Genomic DNA, 13,401 nt, shown 5'->3' on the forward strand with positions numbered 1-13,401 from the left:
ATATTGGAAGTAATGACAAGCTAAACTGGTTCATTGTTACTGTTTGCGGAACCTTACGATAAACAAATTGGTTGCTAATTTTCTGACATTCCAATTGTGACTTCACTTCAAAAATAGCTTATTTACTCTCAAGTGCTTTGGGTTGTTCTGAGGTTGTGAAAGATGCAGTGAGAGACAATATAAAAATTCAAATGGTCTAAGGCAGGATACAAAGAAAACTGATTTATTTAAAGTCAGATAATCACACTGAACATCCATTATTATGTTTAGTATTTTACAACTTTTTCTTCAATCTGCTGTTATCCTCCATATTAGCCGTTTAATCACTGTGATCCTACTCATGGTCCTACATTATTTTCTGAATCTAATCTAAATCAATTCAAACTGTGCTAACTGAAGATTATGCAAGGTAGCACTTCATAATTAGGAGCACTTTATGTTTTCCATCCACATTCAGGTTCAGGAGCTTTGTTAAAGTCTAGCCGCACACATTGAATAATCATTCCAAAGTTTTGATCATCTATCAGATTCATACATTATGTTGAGACCATCGGGTACAACCACGTGTTTAACATTTCCTTGGCACAATCTTAAGGATAACTCCCTCTTTCGGTCCAAGGGTGCCTGACGATTTTATCTGCACTGGAATCTGAAAAGAAAACCACATGATAAGTGATTGCAGGACCAGGGAACAGGGACTAAATAAGTCCACTAGGTAAAAACAATGACTGCAGATGCTGGAAACCAGATTCTGGATTAGTGCTGGAAAAGCACAGCGGTTCAGGCAGCATCCGAGGAGCAGGAAAATTGACGTTTCAGGCAAAAGCCCTTCATCAGGAATAGAGGCACAGTGCCTCAAGGGTGGAGAGATAAATGAGAGGAGGTTGGGGTGGGGAGAAAGTACCATAGAGTACAATAGGTGAGTGGGGGAGGGGATGAAAACTGGTGAAGTTCACATTGATGCTCTGGGGTTGAAGTGTTCCAAAACGGAAGACGAGGTATTCTTCCTCCAGGCATCGGTGGTGAGGGAGCGGCGGTGAAGGAGGCCCAGGACCTCCATGTCCTCGGCTGAGTGGGAGTTGAAATGTTGGGCCACAAGGCGATGGGGTTGATTGGTGCAGGTGTCCCAGAGATGTTCCCTAAAGCGCTCTGCTAGGAGGCATCCAGTCTCCCCAATGTAGAGGAGACCGCATCGGGAGCAACGGATACAATAAATGATATTAGTGGATGTGCAGGTAAAACTTTGATAGATGTGGAAGGGTCCTTTAGGGCCTTGGATGGAGGTGAGGGAGGAGGTGTGGGCGCAGGTTTTGCAATTCCTGCGGTGGCAGGACGGAAGGGTGGGTTGTTAGAGGTCGCATAAACCAAATCATCCGCCGACATTTCCGCCACCACCAAATGGACCCCACCACCAGGGATATATTTCCCTCCCCACCCCTTTCCGCCTTCCGCAAAGACCATTCCCTCTGTGACTACCTGGTCAGGTCCATGCCCCCCTACAACCCACTGCTGTGCTTTTCCAGCACCACTCTAATCCAGAAACTAAATAAGTCCAGCCCTGACACTCTCTGAAGGACCACATGAATCCCCCAGAATTAGACGGACCATACGTAAATATGATAGAAACATACAGGAAGCGATCATTCATTGCACTGTACTCTCTACTGGCTCTTAGATTCTTAATATTTTCTTTTTCACATATATATCTAGATTATGAGAACTTAGTGCAATAAAAACAATTCCTCCATCTCGCCTCTCCTCCAATTGTAGAGAAAATGTACAGTCGGTTCTGCTATAACGTGGTGGTTCTGTTCTCGTGCAAACCCGTGTTATAAGAAAATCGCATAATTGCAGTACTGTTTAAACCTCCAGGGGCGGAATCGCAGTTGGCGACACGGTGGCACAGTGGTTAGACTGCTGCCTCACAGCGCCAGAGACCCGGGTTCAATTCCCGCTTCAGGCGACTGACTGTGTGGAGTTTGCACATTCTCCCTGTGTCTGCGTGGGTTTCCTCCGGGTGCTCCGGTTTCCTCCCACAGTCCAAAATGTGCAGGTTAGGTGAATTGGCCATACTAAATTGCCCATAGTGTTAGGTAAGGGATAAATGTAGGAGAATGGGTCTGGGTGGGTTGCGCTTCGACGGGTCAGTATGGACTTGTTGGGCCGAAGGGCTTGTTTCCACACTGTAAGTAATCTAATCTAATCTAATAACCAATATACGCTTTAAACGTTTGTGCTATAGAAACAGTGTTCCCAATTCGTCAATTGTGTTATAGCGAATTTGCATTAACAAAACGTGCGTTATAGCAGAACTACCTGTACTCTAGATTTGAACATGTTACTCACGAGTATGATTCACTGCTTGTTTCAGTAAGTAATCTGCTGGGCAGAATGTCAGCTTGTAACTTTAAACCCAAACATTCTTCTTCCCTTTTTCAGTCTTTGCTGACTTCACCAGGAACAGAGCAACAATCGCGAGTGAGGTAAGCATCATGAGCAGCAAACCACAAAATAGCCTAACAGCAAATGGAATGTCTTTTGAAGGGAGCCTTTTGCAAACATAAATTATCAGTAGTGAGCTTGACCTGAGCATCTTAACTGCAGGTGCAAATCCCAGTACACCACAGCCAGGAATTGTGACTCAGGTAAGTGTCAAAGGTTATAACATGGACAAGCTCTAAGGATGTGAATTCACAGAAGGTTCAAGGGGACTATTTATCAACCCTATTTATTAACTCGGGGACACATACCCTACAGTGCCATTCAATTGATATCTCTCTCTAGCCATTAACCTACCACATTGCCGAATTATAGAATCCCTACAAGTGTGGAAACAGGCCATTTAGCCTAACATGTCCACACCGACCCTCCGAAGAGTAATCCACCCAGACCCATTCCTCTACCCTATTACTCTACATTTCCCCTCACTAATGCACCTAACCTACACATCCCTGAACACTATGGACAATTTAGCACGGCCAATTCACCCTAACCTGCACATCCCTGAATTGTGGGAGGAAACCGGAGCACCCGGAGGAAACACACACAGTCATAGGGAGAAAGTGCAAACTCCACACAGGCACCCAAGGATGGGATCGAACCTGGGTCGCTAGCGCATGAGGCAGCAGTGCCAAATGGTAGACATGAGTTAAGTCCAACTCACGTGAATTGGCAGGAGTCCGGTCAATGAGGTCATGAGGATGGCAGCCTCATAGTTGTCTTTGCCAGGGAACCCCAATTACTTGCTCCATTTCACTCATTTTCCAATCAAAACTGAGACAAAGGAATATATGGGTATTCTCTATACCTTCATGGTAAATACCAATGCAGAAGACATATATTTCTTCACAGGCAAAGATGCAATTGTTATAGAGTGGCACAGCTTGCGGCCATGAATTATTCACCTCCCTATATCTATAGCAAACTATACATTTGATCATAGGCCAGGTGATAACAGTGACCTCAGGACAGGCTTCCTCCTTCCCATCTCCATGTTGAAGAACCTGATCTGCAATTTCACTCTTTAACATCTCCCAGAATATTGTGGGATTTGCAACTCTTCCAGCAGCGGCTGAATGTTCTTTACTAACACAACACACCAAAGTAGATTAAGCTGTTAATATTTTATGTAGGCAGGCAATTTGAAGTAAGTTTTTTCTTCTCAGAAAGATGAAGCAACCATTAATAATTTATTCTGAGCTGAAGATGTAAGATTTTCTACACCTTACTGATATAGCAAATATTGAATGGAAGGAATTTATCTGTACTTATAATTCAATTAGCTGATCCCTATGTCCTCTTTTAAAGTGCTCTTTTCTATGGTGTATAAAGTGAGCTGCTGACATCCATGTTAGATGCACTGTCTCAGCATCACACATTACTAAATTATATGCAACCCCCTCTACTGGTTCTCCATCACAATATGATGTTTCAGCCCAGATGCCAAGTGTTTCTCTGTTGATGGCAGTTATTAACATTCTGCACTTCGTGAAGAGGTCAGTTTCTAGCCCGGCACATCCAACGTAAGTCCAATGTCTAAGTCATCTCATCCAGTTCAAGACCACTAACTCATTACACCATATCAGCCATTATCTGACCACACCAACCTGCCCAAGACACTAGGAAAGGCTCGTGCCTAATGCATTGAAAAGACATCTGTTTTAATTCCCTATATCCAGTGAAAGATCAATGTCTAAGCTTTAGAACCATCCAATCCCTGCATCCATTCATAATCCTCATGCTGCATACTGTCCATGAGCATGAGTTTCCTCTCATAAGTTTGTGAGCATACCCCTCTGTGTTGAATTGGCGCAGCGTCTCTTTACTACGGACTCAACAAGGCTCCATGTACACTGGGTCAGAGCTAAGTACTGTGTACCTGTGTTTCGGGGCAGGTCTGGAAACTGTACTTTGACAGAATCCGTATGAGTACAATCTTGATCTCCAATAGCGCCAGTCTCATCCCGATACAGCTTCTAGGTCCAGCACCAAAAGGCAGGTATACAAAAGGATGGCGTTCTGCTTTCAACTCTGGAGTGAATCTGATGAAAGAGAAGATGAGATGAATTTAATCGGTGTAGAACAAGAGGAGTATTACTGCAGTCTATATTCTGCATGCAGAATAGATTAGCATTTAAACTTCACTTAATGAGTGCTTATCATGATTTCGCAATGTCCCTAAGGTGTGTGTCTGAGGAATTGTAGCATCAGAACTTCCTCTTCTGAACTGTATGCATGTTTAGAGTCACAGAGACATACAGCATGGAAACAGACCCTGCGGTCCAACTAGTCCATTCTGACCATGATTCCCACTAAACTAGCCCCACCTGCCTGCACTTGGCTCATTTTCCTCCAAATATTTGTTATTCACAGACTTATACAAATGTATTTTAAACATTGTAACTGCACCTACAACCAGCACTTCCTCTGGAAGTTCATTTTGCACGTGAACCACTTTCTGTAGAAAATAATTGCCCCTCAAATTTTTTCTTAAATCTTTCTCCTCTCACCTTAAAAATATGCCCCCTAGTCTTGAAATCCCCAACCTAGGGAAAAGACACCTGCCATTCACCTTATCTATACCCCTCATGTTTTGATAAACCTCTGTAAGGTCAACCCTCAACCTCCTACGCTCCAGTGAAAACAATCCCAACCTATCCAGCTTCTCCATTCCTGGCAACATCCTGGTAAATCTCTTCTGAACCCTCTCCAGCTTAATAATATCCTTCCTATAACACAGTGACAGAACTACAGAGTACTCTAGAAGAGGCCTCACCAATGCCATATGCATCCTCAACATGACATCCCAACCCCTTTACTCAAAGATCTGAACAATGAAGACCAATTTGAGATAAAGTTCATTTCTAGTTAGGCTGTTCACATCAGGCACTGATTTATATAAGTGGAGATCCCCATGATCATACCGCCATGCTTATCAAAGATCAGAACAATACTTGGATTACACAATCAGGTCTCTAGAATGGGACTTGAACCCACAATTGTTAGACTCAGAGGCAAGGGCCCTGCGCATTGAGCCAGAGCTGATCCTGAAATAGCAGGAAGTGAGGTACAAGGAAACAATAAGTTTTCTCATTGTCTGTAGTAACTTGCATGTACTGCACCTGAGTCTCAGGAAATGTGCAGGAAATTCTGACTACGTTGGGATGAAGAGAAGGCTACAATGTGTGCGTGAGTTCCACTTTATAGGTTAGGGGATATTTCTGAAGGGTTGTGGTGCTGAATAGTTTCCAAGGTAGAAGTGCACAGCAAGATGACTTGACGTGTGAGAATAGCAGAATGAAGCATACCCAAAGAGCAGGATTTTAGAAATTTTCAAAAGGCACAGAATGGGGTGAAGCTATCTGGAACAGCCTGCCAAGAGCAAGGAAGCTAATAACTGAGAGAAAGGGTGTCACTGTTGGAGCAGAGCGACACACCTATGGAAGTGACAGCAGCAGGAGGAAGGGAATTTATTACAACAACAAATCATATTTATGAAGTGCCTTGGACATAACAAAACATCTCTATGTATTTCACAGAAATGTTTTGGAAGTAAATTAGACACGTATTCCGAATCATTCACAGGAAGCAATTTTTGCTGCCATGAGCAATTATTGCCCATCCCTATCTGCACTTGACAAAGTGACGGCGGATTGCTCTCTTGATCTAGGGTGCACATACATTCATAATGCTGTCGAGGGGGCGTTCTAGATTTGACCCAGCGACATTGAAAGAAAAACAATATATTCCCAAGTCAGAATGCTTTGCAGCTTGGATGGAAAACTGCAGATCAGGGTGCTTCTTTCTGCTGTCCTTCTAGATGGCCATGGTTTGGGAAGGTGCTGTGTAAGGAGCAGTGTATTTTCTAGATTGTGCACAGAGCTGCCATTGCACATTAATGGAAGAGCAAGTGAATGTTGAAGGTGATAGATGGTATGCCAATCAAGTAGGCTGGATGGCGTTGAATTTCTTGAGTGTTGTTGGAGCTGTACTCATCCAAACAAGTAGAAAAAATTCCATTGCACAGCTTTGCAAATGTGGACATATTTTTAGGAGGCAAGAGGTGAGCTGCTCACTGTAGAATTTCCCAGGTTGTTGATAGTGGCCATTCAATTGCTGAATGTCAATAGGCAATGATTAGAATCTCTCTTGTTAGAAACGGTCTCTTTTAGGCACTTGCGTGAAGCAAATGATATTTACCATTTATCAGCAAAATGTTGTTCGGATTTCGTTGGATTTGGATAAGAACTGCTTCAGTCTGAGGAGTCACGAATGGTATATTTGTCAGTGAAAATCCTCACTTCTGACCTTGTGATGGAGGGAAGGTCATTGATAAAGCTGCTGAAGATGGTTGGGCCTAGGACACGAGGTGACATTGGTAAAATGAAACAAAAGCTGAACAGAGGTAGATGTTAAGAATTCTGTAGTCGGGAGAGAGAGAGAGGTAGAGAGAGTTAGCAAGGGAATTTCAGAGCTTAAGACCTAGGCAGTTGAAGTCCTGATCACCAATAGCTAAATAATTAAAACTGAGGACGCTAAAGGGGACAGAGTTTGATGAGTGCAGATATCCCAGATAGATGTTGGGCTGGAGATTACAGGTATAGTGAGGGGTAACTCCAAGTAAGGTGAAAATAAAGATGAGCATTTAAAAATCATCATAGTTTAACCAAGCAATGCAGGTCAGTGAGCAGAAGAGTGGCAGGTGAACAAAATTTGGTGCAAGTTACACTATGCAGTGTTTTAAATACTGAGCAGTTTATAGAGGGTAGAATGTGGGAGACCAGTCGGCAGGGTGTTGGAAGGGGCAAATGGAGAGAAAACAAAGGCATGGATGAGAGCTTCACCAGCAGATGAGCTGATGCAGGAGCTATGTCAGATGATGTAACACAGGTAATAGTTGGTATGATGCCATTGCCACAATATAATTTTTGGATGACTATGACCATGATAAAATGGGTTAGCAATACATTAAAAACTGGATTTCTGGAATACTGCTAATAAAGAACGATTATTTTATTCACTACTTTGATGCGAAAGCAGAATTTTACCATCTGCATGTCCATGCCTATACCAGTCATATTTGTGCATGAACTTTTTTCTCTAACACATAATGATTAGAATAGATTTATGTTTTAAATAATGCTATTAAACGAAATAGTGTTTGCTGGACCCATCTGGTAATTGTATATCTGGTCACCAAGGAAGCAACCTTATTGGCCACTGCCACAAATTGGCCCCATGAAGGCAGCTTTCTGTAGCTGTCTGGTTGTCCAATATAACTGGGAAATGCATTTATTCATTACATCTTGCTTTTAGGATGCATGAGTTACTAGAACCTCAGTTGCAGCTGCTTAGCTGTAGAAGAGCTCTTTATATTAAGTGTTCTGCTGACCAGAAGAGCTGGGCCAGTTGTTGAACTTACACCATGGCCCACAGTGCACAAGATGTGTCCATGCTTTAAAGGCAAAACTCAAGAGAGTTGCTGACGTCTTTAATATTTTAAAATATTGAGGAGAGTAGAGAAATGTAAATATTCTGTATTACACTGCTTGCTGTTCATTCACTTGTTTCATCCAAATGGAATAATCTATTCAGAGACTGAGGAATGAATTTCTTCAGTCAAGTGGAGGTGAACAGTGCAGACACTGGGCCAAATTTCAGGAAGACAGATCATTAGGGAGTTAAAACGAAAGACCAAGGCTGATGGTCCACAACTGTGTGTCCATAATGGATGTGCCGCACATTCACACAGATCCATTGGATAATGCTGGGCTTGAGGGACTGACTGCCTGTCACTTCAGTATTTCCATGCCTCCGTCTTCTACTTCAGTCAGAGCAGTAGCAAACAGCCTTTATAGTGAGACTGACAGCAGGCCTTCACTCTGGGTATTCTGGTTGCCCTCCTAGCTTTGCAGCTGTTAAATGGATAGTGAATGCAGAGCTGGCTGACTAATTTAGCTTGCACCACTTGCCACCCCACAAACTAATCCAAAGGACAAGTGCATTCCTTGGAAAAGTGCATTACCAACTCCTAAAAAGCCCCACCCCACTGAAGTCAGGTTCCTGATTACTACAGCAAAATGGTAACTGAACAAAGAGAACTTCGAGTGCAGGTTTTTAGTTCCTTGAAAGTAGAGTCTCACTTAAATAGGATAGTGATGAAGGCGCTTGGAATGCTATCCTTTACTGGTCAGAGTATTGAGTACAGGAGTTGGGAGGTCATGTTGTGGCTGTACAGGACGTTGGTTAGGCCACTGTTGGAATATTGTGTGCAATTCTGGTCTCCTTCCAATCGGAAAGATGTTGTGAAACATGAAAGTGTTCAGAAAAGATTTACAAGGATGTTGCCAGGGTTGGAGGAGTTGAGTTATAGGGAGAGACGGAATAGGCTGGGGCTGTTTTCCCTGGAGCATCGGAGGCTGAGGGGTGACCTTATAGAGTTTTATAAAATCATGAGGGGCATGGATAGGATAAATGGACAAAGTCTTTTCCTTGGAGTGGGTCAATCCAGAACATAGGTTTAGGGTGAGAGGGGAAAGATATAAAAAGGACCTATGTAGCAGCTTTTTCACGCAGACGGTGGTGCGTGCATTGAATGAGCTGCCAGAGGAAGTGGTGGAGGCTGGTACAATTGCAGCATTTAAAAGGCATCTGGATGGGTATACAAACAGGAAGGGTTTACAGGGATATGGGCCAAGTGCTGGCAAATGGGACTAGATTAGGTTAGGATATCTGGTTGGCATTGACAAGTTGCACCGAAGGGTCTGTTTCTGTGCTGTACATCTCTATGACTCTAAGCCCAGAAGCAAATTTTGAGGGACGCGACAATGCTGCCTTTCTTTAACCCACAATTAATACTTCTTTATCTCAGTAAAGAACAAATGTGTTGAATTTGGAAAGGTTTTCAGGCAACTAGAAAGATGTCAATTGCAATTACAATGAAAGCATGCCATTAGAGACTGTTATGAGAGAGATCGAGGGAGAGACTGATAGGCAATGAATCAGGAAACAATTAAAAAAAGCATGATCAATGTTTGCATAGACCCATGAAAAAGTTGAAAACTAATGCCAGCAAATTCAAGAAGCCTTCTTTGCTGTTCCATCACCATAGCACTACAAACTCTCAAACTCTAGCTCTATTGAAGTTGAAACCCCCCTGCTCTGTTGCTGGACATCAACCTCTTGCCGGCTTACTGCCAACTGTTTTGTCTTGCACAACATTTTATTAGGTGTTTTCTTACTTTGACTATAATGGTGTGCTAACAATGTCTGCCTTTATTAAAATGCAAATAGTCCAGCAAGTTCAGACGTGAGAGAGTTCTGCCATGTTTTGTAGTTAAAAATTGGAAGCATGCTGTGAAAGAGACACAGAGTGAGACAAATTGTACATATCTAGAACTTTTTGGTCAATTAACGTCAGTTGCTCTTGGCTTCACACAAATTACATCATGTCTCAGCCTTACTGTTACTTTTAAGAGCCTGCAGGTTTTGCATATTAGTTGCCTATTAAATGCACCACAGAAAGCTAGGACTGGAACCTAAGTACTTGTGTTGTGACAGTAATGGAACTGAACTAGTAATCCAATAAGCCCCAGGGTAATTTTCCCAGGGGACCCAGGTGGGACTCTCACCATTGCAGATGGTGACATTTAAATTTGATAAAAATATGAAATATAAAAGGCTAGCCTAATGGTGATCATGCAACTACTGTTAATTCTTGTAAAAATCCAATTGGTTTACTAACGTCCTTTAAGGAAAGAAATCTGCCATCCTTTACCAGTCCGGCATACATGAGACTCCAAGCCCACAGTGATTGACTCTTACCTGCCCCTCGGAATAATAACTGCTGGCCTGGCTAACGGTGACCACATCCCATGGACCAATAAAATAAGATTAACCTTTCTGGCCCAGTAACTGAACCATTTAAAATGTGGCATCTCATTTATGTGTCAAGTAAACCATTCCTTGCAATTCTAAAGATGTCATATTTTACATATTTTTCAAATCTCTATCTCTTGAGTATGCTCATTCTTTTTCCCCGTACCTGATTTGAAACTAATTCACCATCTTTCTCCATCATTCCGGAGTTTTTCTCTCAATACTCGAATCTCTTTGGTTAAGGAGGTGCATAGTCTGACTTCAAGATGCATGATGCTGTTCTTCAGGAATGAGGCTCATGCCCGAAACGTCGATTCTTCTGCTCCTTGGATGCTGCCTGACCTGCTGCGCTTTTCCAGCAATACATTTTTCAGCTCTGATCTCCAGCATCTGCAGTCCTCACTTTCTCCTTCAAGGTACATGATGGCTTGATGCTATTGTCAGCTCGTAAATATTCACGCTGACAAGGAGAGAATTCTAACCAACAAAATATGCTTTGAGTCGCACTCCAGCAAGATCGTGCCCACTGCACTTCGGATTTAAAAAAAAAAATGAGGAATAGAATTACCCATTTCATTTGTTCTTGGCCAACACAGCCATCTTTGGATCATTTTTGGCTCCATGCCCATTGCAAATAAGTAAAAGCATCAGTCAATGGCAAGAAAATTAAACCGTGTGGAGGGACCTTTCTTTTCATTTCAAAACAACACAGGCATTGAACAATGACAGGACAGATAAAAGGGGACAAATAGATGTTGTGAAAGAGACGGACAGATGAGGAGCATATTTTTCCCCAGAGGATGCATGATGAGACCACACTACTGCATTAACACTGTGCAAGGAATACAATTACTCCCGGTAGACTGCTCAATTGGTATTCATGCTTGTTTTCCAAAAGCAAAACATTCATCTCTATTTTTAACTATTTATGGTTTCTTTATTGTTAACAGGTACAAAAACCGAGGCTTTAACCATTTATATATTAATGGAATAAGCAAGTTGTTTTCTTGATTACACACTTTAACTTGCTGTCTATGAGCTAACTAGAAATAGTTTCCTGAATTATGTTAGTTCATCTTTCTTGTTCTTAATTTGAAGACTCTGGAATTTTCCAAGGTCAGGGCAGTGGTCCCAGTAGCCTTCCGAATAAGAAGTGCTCAACTATGTGCCCATATGGCTGCTACCTGGCTATTCAAACATGGATTGGATCACAATGTACTCTTTGTTGTATAAAGTTAGATGAGGGAGGCCTTCCTGGCACAGTGGTAGTGTTCCTACCTCCGAGACAGGGGGCCCACGTTGGGGCAGCATGGTGGCTCAGTGGTTGCCACTGCTGCCTCACAGCGCCAGGGATCTGGGTTCGGTTCCAGCCTCGGGCGACTGACTGTGTGGAGTTTGCACATTCTCCCCGTGTCTGTGTGGGTTTCCTCCAGTGCTCCAGTTTCCTCCCATGATCCAAAGATGTGCAATTAGGTGAATTAGCTGGACTAATTTGCCCACAGTGTTCAGGAATGTGTAGGTTAGGTGCATTAGTCAGGGGTAAATATAGGGTGGGGGAATGGATCTGGATGGGTTACTCTTCAGAGGGTTGGTGTGAACTTGTTGGACCAAAGGACCTGTTTCCACAGTGTAGGGATTCTACAATTCTCTGAAGTTCCATCTTGTCCAGAAGGGTATGTTAACATCTCTGAACAGGTTGATTCAAAAACATCTGTCAGCTCTTGGCCCTGAAAGGTTAATGTCGAAGACTGCATTGAGCTCCACCAAACTGATGATGTCATAAGAATATAGATGAAAAAAGTCTCTGGGATCTCGAAGGGGACAAGTCTGTTACCCTAGGTTTCCCAATGTTCTTAGTAACACTGGGCAGGACATTCTCCTTTCTGAGGTGGTGAGAACCATGAGCAAAATGATTGAATTGTGCCAATGATCAAAAATTAGATTCTCAAATCAAGAAAAACTCTCTGGATTATATCCTCATCCCTTCGATAATAAGTTCAAAATCCTGCCAACAGGAGTCAACAAGCTTATCTCTATGCATTCACATCTCATTAATAGCCCAACACTGTATTAAGATCATACTTCCAATCCTTCCTCTCCACAATTGTTGCAGATGGTAAAACAGAATGGCTGCCTTGTGGCATGTCTTGTCAGTGTCCATTGCAGTCCGGGATTACTGAGCTCCTCATCACATGGAACCACTTTCCTGTATCTCCAAGGTCAACTCATGCTGGACCCTCTAAGACCATAAGACATAGGAGTGGAAGTAAGGCCATATGGCCCATTGAATCCACTCTGCCATTTAATCATGGCTGATGGGCATTTCAACTCCATTGGCCCACACTCTCCCCATAGCCCTTAATTCCTTCTGAGATCAAGAATTTATCAATCCCTGCCTTGAAGACATTTAACATCCCGGCCTCCACTGCGGTCTGTGGCAATAGAGTTCCACAGACCCACCACTCTCTGGCTGAAGAAATGTCTCCTCATTTCTATTCTAAATCGATCCCCTCTAATTCTAAGGCTGTGCCCATAGGTCCTAGTCTCCCCACCTAACGGAAACAACTTCCCAGCATTCACCCTTTCTAAGCCATGCATTATCTTGTAAGTTTCTATTAGATCTCCCCTCAATCTTCGAAACTCTAATGAATACAATCCCAGGATCCTCAGCCGTTCACCGTATGTTAGGACCACCATTCTAGGGATTATCCGTGTGAATCTCTGCTGGACATGCTCCAGTCCTTCCTGAGGTGTGGGGCCCAAAACTGGACACAGCATTCTAAATGGGGCCTAACCAGAGCTTATAAAGTCTCAATAGCACATCGCTGCTTTTACATTCCAACCCTCTTGAGATAAACTAGGAGAAAGTGAGGACAGCAGATGCTGGAGATCAGAGCTGAAAAATGTGTTGCTGGAAAAGCGCAGCAGATCAGACAGCATCAAAGGAGCAGGAGAATCGATGTTTCGGACATAAGCCCTTCTTCAGGAATAAGGAGGGTGTGTAATGCAGGCTAAGATAAAAGG

General features: G+C 42.9%; 1 protein-coding gene across 2 annotated transcripts in view; it reads right to left on the reverse strand.

Annotated features, from left to right (window-relative positions):
- Nucleotides 1-202: 202 nt before the first annotated feature.
- The window catches only part of tbxas1 (thromboxane A synthase 1 (platelet)), a 157,983-nt gene continuing 144,784 nt past the window's right edge, over nt 203-13,401 (reverse strand). For both annotated transcript variants that reach the window (XM_043708955.1, XM_043708954.1), the window contains 2 exons: nt 4,379-4,541; nt 203-649 (listed from right to left, as the gene is read on the reverse strand). In XM_043708955.1, the coding sequence (XP_043564890.1) occupies nt 569-649; nt 4,379-4,541 (244 nt within the window). In that variant the 3' untranslated portion in view covers nt 203-568. The remainder of the gene's footprint in view (nt 650-4,378; nt 4,542-13,401) is intronic.

The sequence above is a fragment of the Chiloscyllium plagiosum genome, chromosome 19 (assembly GCF_004010195.1).
Source record: "Chiloscyllium plagiosum isolate BGI_BamShark_2017 chromosome 19, ASM401019v2, whole genome shotgun sequence".
Taxonomy (NCBI): domain Eukaryota; kingdom Metazoa; phylum Chordata; class Chondrichthyes; order Orectolobiformes; family Hemiscylliidae; genus Chiloscyllium; species Chiloscyllium plagiosum.